Source organism: Pongo abelii, chromosome 5 (genome assembly GCF_028885655.2).
Source record: "Pongo abelii isolate AG06213 chromosome 5, NHGRI_mPonAbe1-v2.0_pri, whole genome shotgun sequence".
Taxonomy (NCBI): domain Eukaryota; kingdom Metazoa; phylum Chordata; class Mammalia; order Primates; family Hominidae; genus Pongo; species Pongo abelii.
Window position 1 is genome coordinate 165,246,168 of NC_071990.2, and position 21,684 is coordinate 165,267,851.

The 21,684-nt window shown below is 43.3% G+C and overlaps 1 protein-coding gene across 3 annotated transcripts in view; it reads left to right on the forward strand.

Moving 5' to 3' along the window:
* Positions 1-21,270, forward strand: part of PACRG (parkin coregulated) — a 592,936-nt gene extending 571,666 nt beyond the window's left edge. The window contains exons 5-6 of one of the 3 annotated variants that reach the window (XM_054558790.2): positions 15,198-15,318; positions 21,061-21,270. In XM_054558790.2, the coding sequence (XP_054414765.2) occupies positions 15,198-15,318; positions 21,061-21,136 (197 nt within the window). In that variant the 3' untranslated portion in view covers positions 21,137-21,270. Of the gene's footprint in view, positions 1-15,197; positions 15,683-21,060 lie in introns of those variants that run through there. The other 2 variants (XR_008526781.1, XM_024248816.3) reach the window with 2 other exon arrangements.
* The last annotated feature ends 414 nt before the right edge of the window (positions 21,271-21,684 follow it).

Consider the following 21,684-nt stretch of genomic DNA (forward strand, 5'->3'; position numbering starts at 1 on the left):
GGAAGGTTGCCTGTCCCTCAGCACTTCCTCTGCCAGACTACCTTGACTCCCCAAATTCCCACCACTGGATCTGCTCCTTTGAGCCAAAGGTGTCTGTAAAAACTAAACATAGGCCGGGCACTGTGCTCATGCCCGTAATCCCAGCACTTTGGGAAGCTGAGGCGGGTGGATCATGAGATCAGGAGTTCGAGACCAGCCTGGCCAACATAGTGAAACCCCGTCTCTACTAAAAGTACAAAAATTGGCTGGGCATGGGGGCGCGTGCCTGTAGTCCCAGCTACTCAGGAGGCTGAGCCAGGAGAATCTATTGAACTGGGGAGACGGAAGTTGCAGTGAGCCGAGATCGCACCACTACACTCCAGCCTGGGCAACAGAGGGAGACTCCGTCTCAAAACAAACAAACAAACAAACAAACAAAATATATAGCCTAGACTGAGGACCCACCATCACATGGCAAGTCTTTAAGTCCAGGGTCTTGCTGATAGAAGCACGTAGGGGGCACAGAGCTCCCAGTACAGATATTTCCAAGAGGCTGGAACTAAGTGGAATGACCTATCCGGAGGCCTTGGGCAGGTGAAGGACAACGGAACTCTGGGAGGCAACACCGGGGTGAAGCCAGAAAATCAGTTGAGCCCTTTGCCCAGGTCTCCATCAGCCTCTGGAGGTTTACATTTTCCAGATCTAAGGTGGCAGGCGCCAGACTTAGTGGAAGCTTGGTGAGTGAGCCTGCGTGCCAGAACATTTGCCTCAGTTTACTCGGCGCTCTGAGTCTACTCTGCAGACGACTTTGAATTTGGAAGCCTGGTCCGGGGCAGGAGCTCTGATGTCTACCCCATCCCAAAGGGCCTAGGACCATGGCGCTGAAGAGTCTGGAAGAGGACAGAGGGTTTCTTTGGGCTCAGAGGCCAACGTAGCAATCTATGCAGAGAAGGTGGCGGTAGATGCGGGGATTTTCGCCTCAGTGGAGAAGCAGGAAGGAGTCTCCTCGATGCCTCCGCCCTCACTCTCTTCCTGCAGGGAAAGATGTGAGCCAGGATGCTGCCAATGCCTCTTTCTGTCTCCTGCTTAACGGGGCTGTCTCCTCATGGCCAGCAATGGGCAAGGAGATAGTCTCTCTGTCAATTCAGCTACTTGTGTGAGACAAATTGGAATTATAACACATGTATTAAGTGCCTTTGGATACCCTGCCTCAAAACACAAAATCAGGAAACAGGAATATAAATTATTTTGCAAATATTAAATCCCATAGTGATACTACAAAAGAATGACCTTTTTGTGGCTTGAAGCACAAGTATCAGGTGTGCATTTGAAAATAAAATCTGCTTCCTCCTGTGAGTTTAGTAGGTCCACATCCGCTGCTTCCCATGAGTTTAGTAGGGCCACATCCGCTGCTTCCCATGAGTTTAGTAGGGCCACATCCACTGCTTCTCATGAGTTTAGTAGGGCCACATCCGCTACTTCCTCCCATGAGTTTAGTAGGGCCACATCCACTGCTTCCCATGAGTTTAGTAGGGCCACATCCACTGCTTCCTGTTGGCTTATCAGGCCTGCATCTCTCACAGTCAGCCAGCAGTCTAAGGAATGGGCCAGTCATGAGCTGTGCTCCTAAATTTGGAAAAATCAGGACTTTGTGGAGACAAAAAGGAAGTAAACAGAGCTACCATCCTTCAGATGACCACGTCTGGGTGCCATTTGCAGAAGAAGAGCCAGTCTTTTCCCCATTCAGTTAAGCACCAACATATTGAACTATATCTGACAGAAAACGGAACGATTAAGTGTAAGCTTAAGCTATAAATTGTTTGCTCATAAAGTCCTACAATCAAGTATCTTAATCAGAGTTGTAAGCAGGGTGCGAGGTACCAGTCTAGACTAAAAAAACTCATAAAGGGACATCCCAAAGATGAGGGCTCCAAGTTCAAGGTGAGTCCAGATAACAATGTCCTGCTCTCCCTCATGGCCTGAGGATGAAGCAGCTGCTCTTTAAAAGTGTTGCTCCTTTGTGAGGTTGTAGAGTAAACCCATTTTATTAAACAATAAAGCAAAAAACACTCCATGGCGTTCTGTGGGGCTACACTTCCTGTCCTTTCCCAGATGAGAGTTATATGATGGCCAGTCTACTCTTACCTGGGAGCTACAGTATAGACAAAATAGCAGCTGCAGTAATAATAATTGTCGAAATTTATCAACAGCATGTTAAATTAATATAAACGTAATGCATATTATCTTATTTTTGTCCTGGAACCTGTCCTTACAGATGGATATTATTTCCCCTGTTTCAGTGAAGCTGGGATGCATGGCCATTTGTGTTCAACAAGAGCATGCCTCCGCCCCTCAGGGGTCCTGTTGTTTCATTTCCAAGCTGCCTTTGTCCAGACTAATCTTAATGCCCTGATTCAGGAGAAAGCCATCGGGTACACTAAACTGAGGAATTTTAAGAGATAAAAATGTAACTCGGACAAATAAATATCCTTTATTCAAAAGTATCAAAAGTCAGCATATTTCACCTATCAACATTTCCAACAAGCTTCAGTGTCTATTGTGCAAACCCAATTTTGCTGCTGTGGCAAATTAAATGGCCACATTCAAAATTCCCCCCCACAGTTTAGATACTGTTCTCTCTCTCTCTCTTTTTTTTTGTTTTGTTTTTGTTTTTTGTTTTTTTGTACGGTGTGGCCAAAACTTTGATTGGGCTTTAAAGCCTTAAACATTTGTAAAAATATCAGGCAAGCTCAAGCATTTTCAGACTGTGTCCTGCATTAATATACTTGGGGCAAAATGGATGTCTCTTGCCACATTTAACTCACCAGTGTAGAAGCTGATAAAGGCTGATAGCCAGAGCTTGGAAAGATATTTCTAGGTTATTTTTAACTAAGACAGTTGTAAAAGGCTTGATGGATTTAACTCCGTCACTTTCAGAGCAGTTAACTGAGTTCAGCCGGCAGACTGCTTTGATTTGTTCATTAAATGTATTATGTTTGCATTACTTGAGTTCATTTGATGAGATATTCCCACTCTGTAAAATATCCAGCTAAGGATTTGGAAATCTATTCAAATTTTGCACCCATTAATTCATTTTAGAATTTTCAAAGAGTGGGTACTTTAGGCAAGCTGAGATATATCCCAAATATTCAGGGAAACATCCAATCTACAGAAATGGTGTAGCGTGTTTTTTCATCGTAAGCACGATTGGTGAGTTTATCCGTTTAATTATTTTTCTCAATAGAACAAGCAGTACATCAAGGCCATGAGAATCTTTTACTTTGTAGCTCTGTGCCCTGCTGTGCAGCCCAGTCACCTACAATGATTCAGCCCTATCTTGTTACAATGGTGAGCACTGGGATGGCTATGCAAAGGCTTCTAAGTTCCGAGTTCACCATTTTAGAAATGCGTTTCCCCATAATTCAATGTGTTTGCTGATAACATTTATTGGAAATCTGAGATGAGCAGGGTGAGGGGGCCAAGCCTGTAATCCCAGCACTTTGGGAGGCCAAGGCGGGTGGATGACTTAAGTCCAGACGTTTGAGATCAGCCTGGGCAACATGGCAAAACCCCGTCTCTACAAAAAATAAAAAAATTAAGCAGGCGTGGTAGTGCTTGGTCCCAGCTACTCGGGAGGCTGAGGCAGGAGAATTGTTGGAGCCCGGGATGCCGAGATCGCAGTGAGCTGAGATCGTGCCACTGCACTCTAGCCTGGGTGACAGCGTGAGACCCTATCTCACAAAAAAGAAAAAAGACATCTGAGATGAATTTTTATTTTTGTGCCTCAATTACAGAAAAAAAAATCAGCGCTGAAAACGGGTTGTATCTGGTATCATTAACATTACCTGGAAATGGAGAAGTCTGATAGCAGCTGCCAGGCTGGCTCATTTTTAAAAGTTTTCACCACCAGTGTAGAGGTGGTTACAATTATTTCCAGTAGGTTTTATCACTCCTGAGGGCAGCCATCAGTAGTTCTTTTCCAATCAAAATCATCTATTTTGCTGTTTTGCGAGCTGGTTGAAAATTACCATGTAGCTATGAAAGAAACCATATAAAACAAAACTTAGATATTAAATGAAAGCACTATAAAAATCCAACATGTTCTTCTTCTTGGAGCAAAAGCTGCTAAAAAGTAAATGGGGCCAGGTGCAGTGGCTCATGCCTGTAATCCCAGCACTTTGGGAGGCTGAGACGGGTGGATCACCTGAGGTCAGGGGTTGGAGACCAGCCTGGCCAACATGGTGAAACCCCATCTCTACTAAAGAAAAAAAAAAATACAAAAATTAGCCAGGCATGGTGGCAGGCACCTGTAATCTCAGCTACTAGGGAGGCTGAGGCAGGAGAATCACTTGAACAGGGAAGGTGGAGGTTGCAGTGAGCCAAGATTGAGCCGTCGCACTCCAGCCTGGGTGACAGAGCAAGACTCCATTTCAAAAAAAAAAAAAGTAAATGGGATAATCTCATTTTTCACTTTGAAAAAAAAGTTTTTTTCTTCTCAAATATAAAGATGATCCAGGTAAACCCCACTTTAAGTTGAGTAGTATATTATTGAAAAGCAGACAGATGAAGCTACCTAGCTGTAGAGACCCTCCACATATTGAAGCTCATTTGATCAAACATTTCCAAATTCATGTAAGTGCTATTTCCATGGATAACAACTCACAAATATGTAAATAGTAAACAAAGAATTGGAATTAGGCACATGGTGGCCACTACACCTACCATACAGTTTATTTAGAACTGAGTTTGCTTATATCAGTATCTGGACCCAGTAAACCCACAAGGTAGCAATTTACTTATACTTTCATTCATTCATTTTGCAAGTGCCCAATTTGAATTTGATGCCCACGATGAGGTTTATAACATAATTACAATGATCCTTTCCCCCCACGAGGTGGTAGAAGGCAAAAGGGCTAAGTAAACAGGAAACATCTATGAAGGGTTTTAGAGTAACCTGGAAATAAGCAGCGAGGGGACTACAGGCTAGTGCTCCAGGAATTCAAAAGAAAGAAAGATGATGTGCATGCAAAATCAAAGAGGAAGTAACATTAGCCCTGAACAAAGGTAAGCTTGAGCTTACCAGGAGGAAGAGGGGAGCATATTCCCATGGGGGATTTTAGGCATGAATGAAAATTTCACGCAGTGGTGTCAGTAGGAAATCCAGCCTGAGTGAAGCAGGAGGTCCCACTGTAGAGGAGAATGCAAGTGACTGGCTTCATGAGGGAGATGAGATCACACAGGGGCCAGACTACTGGGGATTTGAATCTGATCCATTATAGAACATGGAGACACTGGTTATTAACCAGAAAAGAAATGATGAGATAAATTGTTCTGCGGGGTAAATTAGGAAGAGGAGGCTTTGAAGATGGAAAGATAAACAGCCTATTAACTATAATCCAGGAGGAACTGGAGTGGGAGGCCTGGCCCCACCATGTCCCACACAGCAGCAACTGCACAAAGAAAGGAGGGCCGAGGGCAGCCTTTCACCTTCCGAGCCCACACTCGGTGCCTGCGCTCCTCACAGGAGCCTTCCACACTTACCAGGGGGCCATCTGAGGGCCTCCACACCACATTCAATTCCAGCAAGGACTGTTGGAGAACCGCAAGAACCCTTTCCTGAAGGAAACCCAGAGACTCTCCTACTCTTTGTAGAAAATGGGAAGCTTCAACTTTGATTGCTAAACTTTCCCAACATAAGTGACTTCAATGTGGCTTTCTGGTTTGTTTCTTAGGACCATTCAAATACTTGGAAGGTTCCTCCTTTTTACCTTCTCACCCTATTCCTGCGATCCCACAGTTATAGGTTCTCCTCGTGCCTCTGGTCCAATACCAGACGTCCGTCCACTAAGCAGCAATGACGTCCCTGGGCAGTCATGCTCAGCCTGCTCGTCTATCTTGTATATATTAAAGCCTTATAATTTCCTCTTCTAGAAGACTATGTAACTAATATCTACCAGACTAAAAATAAATCATAATAAATGCCCATAAAGATGGGGGGTATGAAATGTGAAATTGATCCTAGACTTTGCCCATACTGACCATGTATTTATGGCACTGAGAGAAAAGTCCTTGAAATCAATCGGCCTTGATTTTTGTCATCCTGCCTGTATCTCTGTGAATGATACTATTTTAAGGACCTGTAATGAAGTAAAGGTAGTGTAATAGTCTATATCATAAAAAATGATATTTTTTGTCGTAGCAATTGACTATCCTAGGAAACACTACCCGATTGGTTGCAGCAGCTACAGTATCTCCCCATCACTTACTCACCTGGAACCTCTCTGCTGATGATACGGGGCTAAAGTTCTTCTGTAGGTAGCAAATGTTCTGCTACCTCCTGCTCTCGCTGTGATGACATGTGACACTCGGACCTCTCTTTCTGAACCTTCCCGCCATCATTCTTGCACTTCAGCAGATTCTTACTTTGATTTCTCTTTTTCAGGATCCCAGTATCACTTACTGCTTACATCATTTCACTATGTTTTCTCACCTCTCAAAACCTCAATTTTCTCCCCTGTGAAGGGGAATAATAATAGTATTTAGCTCATAGGGCTATTCTTAGTTTTAAATGACCTAATCTTTGTAAATGACATTATATTGTTGTTATTATTGCTCCACCATGAGATAAGACAGCGAGAAATAGATTTAACACAGACAGCTGGACTTAACTCTCTGCTCCTTTTTTGAAGCACTCTGTTCCCCGAATCATGTCGGCCAATAAGAAAAGAGATGAGCTTTTACTTCACAAGCTTGAATTCAGCTTAATTCAATGATGACTGAATCTATTGTTATAATTATCCAGTAGAGGGATAAATTGATGAACCCACCTATTTTTCTTAGTATAACTTTCAGGTCAAAACAGTAATTAATCAGAGAAGACCTTAGCTTGCCTTTTTGTAGTCTTGACCAAATCATTGTCAATTGGTATGTAAAAAAGAAATTAACCCATATAATTGGTCTTTAAAAGCTATATAGACTTACTGAAATAGCAGAATGTAATAGCATTTGGTGTAGGGTGTCAACAAATAATATGAGTTTTGCACAGTGCACTCTTTCTTAACTAGAATTAATTATATAAACATTTGGTCTTTTCAGGTTTTCTTAGAACTTGACTTGACACCTGATTTTGATGCTTATGAGGTTTCTGACTTACTTTCAAGAATTACATAGTTGCTTTGTGATCATCTTTTCAGTTGAAATACAGGCATCCATTGAATAACTGTCATTTCTAAATGCTTATTCCAAAGTTATGTTGCGATATTATAAAAAGTAATGTTAGGTGAATAGAAACCAGAGAGCATCCAAAGTTCAGTCTTTATTCAGAGGCAGTAACTGAGATTCAGAGAAGTTAAATAACCTGCCCATAGTTAAATATCTAGTGAGTTATTGAATATTATAGCTACTAAGTTATTGAAAATTATATCTCAGGCTATTTGCCTTGAAGTCCAGTATTCTTTTCACTATATCAGTATGATCCCATTGTTAGTGTTGTACATTTCATAGATAAATGAATCTACTTTGCAGTTGGACAATGACAATTGTTTAGAAATTGTCATTGTCTGTGTGAGGGAAATTTAGATATTGAATTGACTGTTAGGCCAAGATTCATGATCTCTTCAAGTGACCAATGGCCCCATTCAGAAGATGAAAACGTTTCCTCGAGCTTAGTAGCCTAGTGCTTTAGTGACCCAGCCTTCGGTGTCAAGAAGAGAGAAAGAGAACGAGACATCCAGCTGGGAATCGAGGGCTTACTTCAAAGCTTTTATCTTCAGAGGAAAGAAATCTTGTGAATTTCATTAATGTCAACGAGATCTGAGAAGATTTGAAGTGGGTAAGCCCTTGGGCATCTCTAGCATGCCAGATGCTGTGGTTATTGTAAGTTTTGGTTGAAAAACCACTGCAACTTTGATTCACACACCCGTGAACCAAGACTTTGGAAATATCCATTGTGAGGTCGTATTTAAGGGAATGTGGGGAACCTTCGGTTTCCAAGAGGACATGAAGTCAGCCAAGGAAGCAGTGGCTAAGCATGGCCCAGACACAGAAACACCCAGGATTCCAAATGGGGAAACACACATTATGGTTAAGGGAGAGAAAAGTTGAGTCCCCTCAAAGTTACATAGCAAAGCTAAAAAAATAGAGTGAAAGAAGCATTTCTTTAGGATTCTAAAAGCAGATAACCTCACAGCTTCTCCACAAAAGGCTCTTCTCTTACTCATTGTTTAAAAAGAAAAAAAATAAATTTGGTCCTAGGTTTTCCCCTGCCTCCTTCTTTTCTTTCTCTCTCCTTCACCTCCAGAAAAGACCAGATTGGAATTCATAGCTGTTTCCCTATAATTATCCAAACTTTATGGGAGAAAACTCTTATTCTTAAATAGGTAACACTATTTCTATATAGTAAATTCAGTCCAAGCTAACCCAAACAAACACATTTCTGGCAAAACAAATGGTGACAATTTAATCTAGGTATTGAAACTGTAAATATCTTAAAAGATAAAATATACCTGTAGCCTTCCTTTTCCCCTTTCTTAATTCATATTAAAAAAAAAACTCAAAAGCAACCGTTTCTAAATTCGCAAACATTATGAGTTATTGTTAATGACTTTTTTTTTAGTAATACATTATCTGTTGAATAAATTTCTTTTGAAAATTTTTAGTTTTATTTCACTAAAATTGACATTTCTGCTTAAAAAACAGTAAATACAAACAAGGAGTTTCTGTTTTGGTCATCTCAATCTTTTAACTGCTAAATCCAATAAACACAAAGGGAAAATTTGGCTGGGTGTGGTGGCTCACGCCTGTGATCCCAGCACTTTGGGAGGCCAAGGCAAGCGGATCACTTGAGGCCAGGAGTTCGAGACCAGCCTGGTCAACATGGCAAAACTCTGTCTCTACTAAAAATACAAAAATTAGCTGGGCATCGTGATGCACACCTGTAATCCCAGCTACTCAGGAGGCTGAGGCAGGAGAATCGCTTGAACCTGGGAGGCAGAGGCTGTAGTGAGCCAAGGTTGCACCACTACACTCCAACTTGGACCACAGAGTGAGGCTCCATCTCAAAAAAAAAAAAAAAAAGGAAAATTTATTCAGAATCATCCAACAGAGAATCTGTGATGGCTTAGTGTCATCAAGAAACATGATAATAATAAATGCAGTGAGTTCCACCCGCACAAACCTGCCAAGACCTGAGCCAGGCCCCCAGGGCTCGCTTTCTCTCTCACCACAGCGGATGACATCACTACAACCCAATCAGAAGAAAGCCAGCTTTAGCTGTGACTGATGACGTCAAAGGTTACAGGTCTTAATAGGTGAAAATCCTTTTACTTGGGCCTTAAAGCTCTTGAATTTTTTTAGTTCAGCATTTGAGAATCAAAAATATGCCTTTTCTGGTCCAGAAAGAAACTATTTGATTTCTTCTGTCAGCATTTTTTTTTTAAATTCCACTGAGTGTTGCTTCAGCAAGATTACCTGGCCCCAGTGGAGAACACATGGCAAGCTGATTTCTGCAGTCGGCTTGATTCTGACAAATGCTGGGTACGGAAAGAGCTTGGATCTGGCCTGGGTTCACTCAAGCGCCACGTATGCAAAGTGGCTACGCCTGGCAGCAAATGCTCCACATGCCAACAGCCGGAGCACAGCCCTAGACCAATGGCGGCGCGGCTGAACCACGATGCCTCCGCAGCTATTTATTTCAGAGCCTCGGCTTTACGGCTGTCATTCAGCCTTGGATGCGTGGAAAGAGTCAGTCTGCCTGAGTCAATGTCTCGTGCTCCCTGCGGCTAAGGGGAATGTTGTTCTATCAAGATAATCGTCATGTATTTGTCTGAGATAGTTGCTAATTTCTACAGTCAGTTCTACACTCTAGCTATTGTGTACCTAGGAAGTAACACAAACCATTGTTGTTACTGAGCCTGGAGAGTTGCATCATAAAATTCAAGCTTCCGAAAGCAGGTGAATAAAGACTGGTAATGATAGTTTTATCATCATCTCACTCACCACTTAACCATTTCCTGATTCACTCAGGTGGTTTTTAATGGAGTTTCCCAAGTTAGTGTTTCCTGGGAGAATGTTTGGTTCGTTGCCTTCTAACAGCCTCCAGCCCTTCAGGCATCTCAGGCACGAGAGCGTGTTGGGGCCGGGACTCTCCTCCCGTGGACCTGACAACTCTGCCTTCCCCGGTGTGGTCTCGCTGTTCCCTTTGAGAGTGCGATGCTGCCGCTTCAGCCAGGACGTTCTCAAAATTGGCAGAAGGGCTTCCTTCCTGAAATCATGCCTATTTAGGATTTTCTTAGTCATTATGCAAAAGTATAGATAGAGTTCATAAATGACTTCATCTGTTCGGTATCAAATGAACAACACTTCAGGCATGTTGAGTGAGCAATCTAAAGGAAGCATTTATTTGTTTTATTTTTCCAGTGCCTTCAATAAGGCTTTCATTTCCAAATAACTCCTTTGTGTATTGCTGTTCATACAATGGCTATATATTTACCATTTAACAGTATTGCCCCAAAGCATAAGAGTGAGAAAAATCCAAATTTGAATTAAACTCTCCCTCAGCCTCGCAGTGGCCGTCACGCGTTCCCCTCCTGCTTTTCGCGTCTCTAGGATCTCCGAGTGTCTTGACTACAACAAACCGTTCAGAGTTCTCAAGACGCAGGGCTCGGTGGCAAGCAAAGCGCCACGGGGGACACACAGCGCGTGGAGGCTCTGGAAGGAGTGGGGTGCGTGGGCCCAGACGTACTTCCATGGAGGAGAAAGTGAGCACTGTATCCTACAGCAAGCGTGGCTAATGAGGCTTCCTCAGCTGGATGGCAAGCTCCCGGGAAGGCAAGGGTCTTTTTTGTCTCGCATTGCCCTATAGCGCGGAGTAGATGCTTAGTCTACAGGGAGGACAGCCTGAGAAACAGCTACAGCTGCTGCCACGACCCACGGCGTTCTGCAGGACCGAGGAGCAACGCGTCAGCGCACGTCCCGGGAGTGACGTGGGAAGACCTCGCTCTGGCCACCAAAGCTGTCCTTCCTTTCTGTCTTTGCTTCCTTCGCCTTCGATTTTTTCCTTTCTCCTGTAATAGTCATAATTAAAGAAAGTAGAAGAAAGAATGAAGTTTGCACACAGTCTAGAATTGAAATGGAGAATACATCATCAGAATCCTACGTCATCCAAGCCTCTTGCTGGTCCATGTCCACGGAATGGCAGATACCTCTGTGAAATGTAAATGTGTCAGGTGCAGCTCCCCACTGCGGTGGCCCTCGGTGACAAGGTGCACGGCTGTCCTTTCACAGCCGCAAGCTGAGTTCACGCAGCCGGGAGGATGCCATCGCTGGACAAGAGACCAGAGACCGGGATAGACACGTGCGTCCCAGTTCTGAACAAAATGGTATCCGGAAAGAGAAAACATCCGGTGGGGACAGTTTAAGGAGGTTTAGATAGAAAAATGAGTGTGCATATTATTCATGCTTAAACTGCTTACATCATCAAAAACACCAATATTCAGAGGAATAAATGCACTTAAAATAATTCTTAACCAAGAACAACTTTGAGGCAGTAGGTCGCATGCCTCCTGCATGGAGGGATCTCCAAGAACAGAAACTAAATCCCTCGTTCTCCTCTGCCTGCCTGTCATCTTTCCAGAAGCACCAAGTATGGTTTAAACCATTGCTTTCATCCTATTTCTTTGATTATAAATAAAACATATCTTTTCCATCATCAATGTATATTTTCTAGCTCCCAGACATAAAATCCACTCCTTGCTTTCTAAATTGAAATGTCATTTTCCTAATCAGAATTGACAATTGTAAATAACCATTTGGGTTTATTTGTTTTAATGTCCTATTCTCACAAACGTATTTTTCGACAGTGTCACATGTATTTAAAATGGCGAGTTCAAACTTAATCATCTCAATTTCAGGCTCTCAAAAAACTGTCAATGTAGCAGGTTTGAAATGGAGACCTCATGACTCACCTGCTTCTCAACATAGTTAGACCCCAAACCATGCAGGGTCATTGTTTCAGCATGAAAAGTAAGGGAGGTGTTCCTTTTTTGGTCTTTTTTCTACCCCAATGATACGCATTCTGCAACTACAAATATTCCAACTCCAACTCACTTTTTGAATAAGCAACTCCTATTGTGTTTTGTTCTTTTATCATTTGAGGTTATACACTGTGGAAAAACAAAAAAAGCTACATAGTTTACTTACTCCTATGGTCAAATATTTTTTTAAAAGTAAGAACATGAGATAAAGTTCTGCTTGTCATTGCTGCCTTCTGGGGCAGTGGAAAAGCAGGTGCCTTAAGCTTTCCATTGTGTGCAGATCTTCCACGCCCTTTCCCTCCATCAGGAAAATATGTCTGTCTCCTGGTCTATTCAGCTCTTGACCTTCTGACTAATATGCCAACAAAAGGCACCATTTATGAGTGACTAATGTATGTATCTTTGTCCATAAGGAACTTGATCACAGCAGCCACAACTCAGCATCATCATCAACTATCTTTTCCGTGTGCCCTCCAGGGGTTTATGCAATGGACTCTGTCCTACACAAACAGGCCATGCCACCTTCTCCCTAGGTCCACCTCTTTCATGCCTAGGAGGAGTTTATCAGCTATAATTTGGGGAGAAGGGGCACACAAAGATAAGCCCAACTCTGAGGGGACATTCGTCCCTGCTTTGGTTGGAATCCTGGAAAGCTGAAGTTGTTTCTAAAAATCACGTTCTCTGCTGCTGACCTCCTCTGTCACACATGGTCCTCCCACCAGCACCTGTGATCAAATCCCCTGTTGCTTTTCCTCCTGCCCACCTTCTTCCTTAACATCTTTTCTTTACACCTGTAACAAATGTCGACAACGCCTCCTCCCAACACGAGCTTCCTCCTCCTCTCTCAATCCAACTCAAAGCCCTTCGTGGAAGGCTCCCCCACAGCGGAGCCACAGGGCTTCATCTCCCCCGTGCAGCCATTCCTGCCTGCACCTTCTCACGCCTCCGAACACCATGTCAATCTTAAGAAATACAAACAGAAAAACCGGTGGACTTCAAATGTATATCTGTTTACATGTTTGTTTTTACAAAGTGTATCGTTGTTTTCCTCAAAAACAATATGGCAAGGACCCTTTTGTTTCAAAATCTTGTCTCTTGTTTATCTGATATATTCTTTTTGTTTTGCTTGTTTGTTTTTGAGACAGGGTCTCACTCTTTGCCCAGGCTGGAGTGCAGTGGCGCAATCTTGGCTTGCTGCAACCTTGACCACCTGGGCTCAAGTGATCCTCCCACCTCAGCCTCTCAAGTAGCTGAGATTACAGGTGCATGCCACCACACCTAGCTAATTTCTTTATTTCTTTTATAGAGATAGGGTCTTGCTGTGTTGCTCAGGCTGGTCTCAAACTCCTGGTCTCAAGCAATCCTCCCACATCAGCCTCCCAAAGTGCTGGGATTACAGGCATGAGTCACTGTATCCAGCATCTCTCTCTCTCTCTCTCTCTGTTCCTCTCTCTCATTCGTGTGTGTATATATATACACATATATATATGACATTTTGAATATTTGGGATGATCAAACTTTAAATAAATTGAAATCCAGCTTTACCTGTGACAGCACAAACACGTGTACTATGAGGAACGAAAAACCTACCTAATCACAATGGCTTTGTGAACCATTTTAAGGTCATTTATTATGAATAAATGACATACACTACAGTTGTGTGACTCACAATCTGTTTTTTTTTTCCTGAAAATTAGTAATATGTCTGCCTGCCTTCACCCTCACCAAAAGAATAAGGATAGAAATTTATTGTGCGTATATCACAGAAGACAGTGACATATCTCTAATAAGTTTCTGGAAAAATCAAGCAAAAGAACTGCTTCCCTATGCTGTGTAGGATTGTAATTGTTATATTTATTCTGGTCTGAACCATTACTAAGTCTTTTTTAAATGTCTCGAATGACTAATGAAGGATAAAATGTTGGAAACACCATTTTTTCCCTCTATTGTTTTCACATTCAAACAAGATAAACATTGTGGGTTTACACTTGAAATATGAATAAAATGAATTCTTTCTCTGGTGAAATGCACATTTTCAAGTTGCACTGAAGGTCCCTGGCCCCATGGCACCCTCTAGGCCTGAGCTGTCACCCTCATCCTACTGGGTCCTCCCAGCCCACCTGTGCACTTTCTTTCCAGCATAGGTAAGGCAGGACGCACTCATGACTTGCTTGCTGGGAGAATAAATGTCGTTGAAGCCCTTGGTAACCTGGGAGTGGAATACAACAGAAAGCGTGGAATGACTATCATTAGAGAAAACAATTGTGGAATATCTACACGCAGAATGGAAGCTAAGGGGCCCCATTTTTGTCAGACTCCCTCACCCTTGGTAACTCCTGCAGCTTGGATACAATCGCTATCTATTTCCTTAGTGATTTGAGATTGAGTTTGTGGTACAGAAGAGAGGCTCTTAGCCATAGGTTCCTGGCCTTTGAAGGCCACCCTAGGAATTGCTTCCCTCGTAGCATCTGAGAGGCAGCTGAAGCGGTCACTTCCAGACTCTGCAGATGACACACTCCCCGGACTTGGGGACTCCAAAACTAGCAGTGGCACAAACTCCCTGCAAAGCCCTGACTGCCAAATAGCTGTCATCCCAGCATTGAGTGATCGTTCAGGAGCAGCCAGGGCAGGAGAAGCAGCTTCCTCCTGTCCCACCTGCACCTGGAATGAGCAAAATGATTTCAAGGAACTGAACACTTGGATTACTGGGATTCAGGAGAAAGAGTTTGCCATGTGTTCAAAAGCAGCAGAGATGCGGGGGGAGGCTAAGCCTCATTCCAAAGCAGATCCATTTTAAATTACACGGAACGAACAGCCTGATCTCACAATAGACTGTTCCTTCTAAGTACGCCGTGCTGTGATTTTGGAAAACTCAGGCCCCAAGAGAACACTCTGTATATAATAGATCAAGAAAGAGAGTCCCTGACTTGTCATCTTTCTTGTAACTGTGATTCACTCACTTTTGTTTACTCTGTTATTCCTTTATTTTAGATTATTTTTCATCGGCTCCAATCTGGGACTATTTTTGTACAGTTGCCACTGCTTTTAAAACTCCGCAAGATTGTGTAAAAATCTTGCATGTTTGTGTCTCCTAATAAGCATTCAGAGAAAATGCCTAGACTGTGTAGGACTTTTCGGGAAATTGCAGAGAAATAACTGGCCTCTTTGTGTGTTTGCATGCACCAGTGAACTCCGGAGATGGCATTGACTACAGCCAGCAGAAGAGGGAGAACATTGGGGACTTGATCCAGGAGACGCTGGAGGCCTTCGAGCGCTATGGAGGAGAAAATGCCTTTATCAACATTAAGTACGTGGTCCCAACCTACGAGTCTTGCTTGCTAAACTAACAGTGGCAGCAGCTGGGACTTGAAGCCTCCCGTTGGTGTTGGGATCATCTGTCTCTGCTGCTTTTAGCATCTCATTCCTTGTGACTTCCACAGCTTTCTTTTCTACAGCTGCTAAAATAGTGGCTTATGGGCCATTGGACTGTTAGCCCTATTGAGAGCAAGGCTTTCCAATACATAAATAGTGCCTGTTTCTTAGATTACAATAGTGTACTGTGCTTATTTGTTCTATGAGAAGAATTGCTTCTTTATACAGCTCCGACAGAAGCAGGAGTCCGAGTTAAACCTTCAGTTGTATAGACAATAAACTATAATTTTCATATGCAATTCAGCAATTGCTGTTCTCTGTGTGCCTGCCCTGGGGGTGATGTCAGAGGTTGTAAGGGAAGAGTTTATGCTGACTGCTTAATAGGTGTTTGTCATGGAGGAGAAGCATGGGTTCAGCAGTGTCCCTCTAGCAGCTGTGCGGAATAATGTGCTTTGACATTCAATAAAACTGTTGAATCTATATTCCAATTACAGCAGGAAATTTTTGCAGCCCATTATAACCTCAGCTACAATTGTAATTAATGCCTCTAGCCTACTAGTGATCTGGGCTTCAGGGGCTTTTCAGTTTACATTTGGGTGCAGGTAGGGGAAGACTGGGGAGAGGATGGGGTCAGGGTTACGTGTGAAACGTAACTTGGCAAATATGTTTAAAAAAAAAAAAGGCTAGCTTGAATCCTCGTCTCTCCACCGTGTGGCACACTGCATCTCAGGACCTGGTGTGTTATTGATAAAAGTGTTATCTGGCAGTTTGTTTAGGGCTTGTAATTATTTTTGAAAATAACTGATATGTGTCTTAATGATTACTCCTTGAAACAGATCAAAATTCTTCCTTGGCAACTCTTCTTCCTTGCTTCCTCCCGCTAGTTGGATGACTTCTCATAGCACACAGTGGGTCTGATGGCCATATTTGGGGATTTTATTGAGACCAAAAAGGAAAAAGACAAAAAAAAAAAGACAAAAGACATGCACTTTTTCGTTCAATTGAAAAAGAAAAAAGTGCCCAAAGGGAAGAGCAACTGTGAGATAGTCAGCCCCGGATCGTGGCTCTTCAGGCACATCAGATGGGAGCTTCAGGCGTTTGAAACTTAGCCCAGAAAACTTCATAAAGACGGAACACTGACTTTGCACACCTGAGAGATGCTGTAACTGCTTAGAAATACATAGCCGAAAGTATCTCGTTCCTGTAGCAAAGTGCAACTTCTGCGTAAAATGAAGAAATGAGGCCAGGTACGGTGGCTCACGCCTATAACCCCGGCACTTTGGGAGGCCAAGGCAGGTGGATCAGGAGTTCGAGACCAGCCTGACCAATATGATGAAACCCCGTCTCTACTAAAAATACAAAAATTAGCCAGGCATGGCAGCATGCGCCTGTAATCCCAGGTACTTGGGAGGCTGAGACAGGAGAATCACTTGAACCCGGGAGCCGGAGGTTGCAGTGAGCCAACGTCATGCCATTGCACTCCAGCTTGGGCAACAAGAGCAAAACCCCATCTCAAAAAAAAAAAAAAAAGTGAAGAAGTGAAATGTGTTTCTCCATGCACTAAGCATCAGCCTCCAAACTGTTTTCACTGTCTAAGGCACAAGTTTCTAAAGGCAAACACCAATTTTGAAAATGAGCTCATCGTTCACTTCCCCTTATTACTGTCTCGGCATGTGAAATCTAGCATCTAAGGAGCTACTGTCCTGTTTCTGTAAGCATTTTCTATGGTGAAGGGAGAGGCGTGATTGGATAAGACAAACTGACTTTGTTTTTTGTTTTTTGAGATGGAGTTTTGCTCTTCTTGCCCAGGCTGCAGTACAATGGCGTGATTTCAGCTCACCACGATCTCCGCCTCCTGGGTTCAAGCGATTCTTCTGCCTCAGCCTCCCAAGTAGCTGGGATTACAGGTGTGCGCCACCATGCCTGGCTAATTTTGTATTTTGAGTAAAGACAGGGTTTCTCCATGTTGGTCAGGCTGGTCTTGAACTCCCAACCTCAGGTGGTCCGCCCTCCTCAGCCTCCCAAAGTGCTGGTATTATAGGCATGAGCCACCGCGCCCAGCCGACAAATTGACTTTGGTGCATAATATTTGGTAAAGGCACAGATAGAAGTAGACATCCACAGATTAAGGCAGGTTATTCTGCAAACTATGACATTCCGTTGCATCCATCAGCTGGCATCAGTGAAACAATCAAAAGGAACACCAAAGTCCATAAAGTTATTAGTTAGAAGGACCATGGCTTGTTGGCGCCTTTGAAAGCTGATACTGGAATGGCTGTGACTCTGCTCTGTTGGCAGCTCTGGCTGCTCATTCTTCATTATACTCATGAAAACTGCCTGGTATAGGAGCAAGAAGACCCGGCCACTTAGCCAAGAGCCCTAACTTTGGAATTAAAACATCAGGCTTTGGCCAGGCATGGTGGCTCACACGCCTGTAATCCCAGCACTTTGGGAGGCCAAGGTGGGCAGATCACCTAAGATCAGGAGTTCGGGACCAGTCTGGCCAACATGGTGGAAATGCCGTCTCTACTAAAAATACAAAAATTAGCCAGGCCTGGTGGCGGGCGCCTGTAATAGCAGCTACTCGGGAGGCTGAGGCAGGAGAATCACTTGAACCCTGGAAGTGGAGGTTGCAGTGAGCTGAGATTGTGCCACTGCACTCCAGCCTGGGTGAGAGAGCAAGATTCTGTCTCAAAAAAATTAAAAAAAAATAAAATAAAATCAGGCTTCATTGACTAGTTCTGTCACTTATTTGCTCTGCTGCCTTGAGCAAGATACTTAACCGCTCTGAAACTCACACCGCCTCAGCCGTGAAGTGGGGATGTCCCCTGAGTGCTGCAGGGTTATAAGCTGTAGGGGTAACCTATGAAAATTGCTACCAGAGTTTCTGATACCTGTCGGACTTTTATTTCAAAGAAAAACAAGTACAAAACATGACTAGTGTCTACCCGGGCAGAGCGATATATATATTTGAGAACTCCTCAGACAATATGATGCTTCTTACGTGCAATGGTGAGTTTCTTGTGAAAAGAGGATAATTTTGCAAAAACCCAAAATAACTATATAGATAGTATCATGTTCTCTGGAAATTAAAAGGCAAAATAAAACCCCAAAACCCACATTTTTGTTGTTTTAATAGAATTAGAAAAGACTGCTTTTCCGATGGTCAGCCCACCCAAGTCTGCCTTCTAAAATAATACCCAGGTCTCCTGCCAAATAATTTCTGATTAACTCAACATAGAAGGAGGAAATGTCAGCAGCTTTCCGGCCTCTGAGCAAGACAACAGCTTCTTCCACCTGCTACATTTATACACCGAAACCGCCTTTCTAAGACAGCTAAAGGAACGGAATGATGAAAAGCGGGAAATACTGGAGACTGAGTATTAGGCAAGGGTTTTTGTTTGTCTTCTTATGACTGTTACATTTACTCAAAGACACCATTCAGGTGTTCAAGTCAGTTAAGGGGGAGGCAAGGAATGAGACCTTGGACGCCAGGGTAAAGGAGCTGGGTGGGAAGGCTGGGCCGGTCACTCGGGAGCTGAACAGCCTGGAGCGAGTCACTCATCTTTCCTCGTCTGCAGGACAGCCTCTCTTCCCAGGTCACTGCGAGGACACGATGATAGATACTGCGGCATAGTGGTTCTAGTGCAGGAGTGGGAGCCCAGCAGAACTGTGTTTGAAGTATATTTCCACCACTGAGTAGCTGTCTTGGTGACCTTGGGCAAATTATGTAAATGCTCTAAAACTCAACTCCCCCTTCCAAAAATGGGCTGTATGATGTCGACCTTGCAGGTTTGTTACAAGCGTCGCACACATGCATGTTTGTTCAGGGCTCCCCAAGGTCCATGGCTGGATACCCGTGAGGATGGAGGGATGTTCCTGGGGAAGCAGCCAACCAAGTACCTGGAGAAAACAGGTGCTCCGTCATCGTGTGGCCCCCTAGGAGAGCCGGGATCTAATGTCTGCGGAGCCCTCATCGGCCGGGGTGGGTGGTCTCTGGCCCCCAACAGGCCCAAGTGAGACAGATGCCAGGATTTGCAGCCCACACGCCCTCCTGAAAGTCATCTCCATGGGCACACTCCTCGCTATGATAGTATCCTCCCCTACCCATTGGGTGGGAAAAATGGCACATGATTTTTATGGCCTGACTCTATATGAGAAATGTCAGTCAAAAATATGGCATTCAGGCTGGGCGTGGTGGCTCACACCTGTAATCCCAGCACTTTGGGAGGCTGAGACAGGTAGATCACCCAAGGTCAGGAGTTTGAGACCAGCCTGGCCAACATGGTGAAACCCCGTCTCTACTAAAAATACAAAAAATAAGCCAGGCGTGATGGTGGCAGCCTGTAATCCCAGCTACTCGGGAGGCTGAGGTGGGAGAATTGCTTAAACCTGGAGGCAGAAGTTGTAGTGAGCTGAGATTGCATCATTGTACTCCAGCCTGAGCAACAAGAGTGAAACTCCATCTCAAATATGTATATACATATATATATATAGAGAGAGAGAGAGAGAGAGACAGAGAGAAACGAGACAGAGACAGAGACAGAGAGAGAGAGAGAGTTAAAAAACTCTATGAAATGGTTACATCCTTAGGAAATATTATTTTCAAAGCTGAAGATATCTTAAACAACAGCAACAACAAAACCCTTAAGTCCTTCTGGAGTTGACCTCCATGGATCTCTAGCAAAGTTTCAGTATAGGTCATGGGACATCTCAGACTGCTAATTTAGAGAAGCTAAAACTAAAGAGTTTTAAGTCTGTTTCAACATGCACAGCCTCTTTTACTTCTGTTGGTTATTTTGAGAAGTTCATCACGAGCCTTTTGCAAGCAAAAGCTGGGAGGCTCAAAGATGGATCTTCTTTCAAAGAAGTAATATACCTGGGGAAATGCCCCATGGATATTTTTCTAAATATAAATTTCGATTCTCCAACAGGATTTTAAATGGAGTCAGAAAGCCTCAAATGCTTTCCAAACAATTCCCTCTATGAAAGCTTCCTTCGTTAGAAATGTATCCGTTGATCAAAGTTTGTCCAAAATGTGACATTTCCAAGATATAAGGAGGCTTTGCTTTCAGCAAAGTGAAGCTGACTTTGACCAAGTTCCCATTCACACCACGTCGATTCATGTCCACCAAACATCCAGGGCCCAGAAGGACCTTGGCGGTCACACAGCTTGTGGGTCAGCAGTGCCCAAGTCGCACAGAGGTAACCAGGGCGGTACCCATTCTCCAGGATCTGCCACCTCCACACAGGTGTCCACTGGAGGCTTGCTAGGCAGCTTGTAAAACATCATATTCTTTTTCAGACCAAGAAAAAAGAGCTTTCCCAAGCACAGCCAACCCCATTTCTGTTAAAATCGCCTGGTTGAAGGGACTTAAACTTTCTATTACCTTTTGTGGAGTAGATTCAGTATTTCTTTGCTCTCCTAGGGAATCTGAGGGAGTCTCCTGTGTGCTTGGAGGGAAAGGCCACTTTAAAATGGGCACTCTATTACGATTATTTGTAATCATGACGTTGTAATACAAAAGGAACTGTCAGCCTCCTCTCTGTCCTGCAATGGGAAGACAATAATACAAGTATACTTGGCTTAATCAAGAGCACTTTGCAACAGGAAGATATGTATTGGTGTTGAATCCGATTCTAAAAATATCTCCCATCATCTTTGTTTCTTTTGCAGTCTTAAATGTGTGGATGCAGGCAAGCTGCATGGAAATCCAAAACAGAAGTCAAGCTTTGTTTTGAAGAAACCCTAACTAGCAAACCCTAGTTTGCTCTCCAGTTCAAGTGCTGATGATGATATTAAAGAAGCATGTAGTAGCTACAGAAGAAAATTTCTAAGATTCCTTCCATGGTTGCCTCAATAAGGAATGATTCTATTCCTTTTGCTCGCACAATCTTATCCAGTTTTAGATCTCACTACTGATATAGCTCAGTTCTTCTTACAAGTAACTTGGCAATTACCCAATTCTCCTATCAGTAGTTAATGACATGGACAGATATGTGGTGGAAAGTGCCTTTTGCACATTGATTGATTTGCATTTCTCTGTTACAGAGGTTGACTTTTGCTTTCCCCAGTGGGAATATTTGTAAGGTACTTGGATTCTTTATTCATTTTTACTTTGCCAAGTTTCTGTAAGTTTAAATCTGGGTGAAAGGATTTTTTCTCTTCCTGTGCTTGATAAGTGTAAAAATTTATTACTTTAGCTTCTTTTTTATTTAGAAATTATTGGGAAATATTCCCTAGCATTGCCTTAAGAATCTGTTGGAAACTCTGCACCCTCTACCCAGATAAGTGCACGTG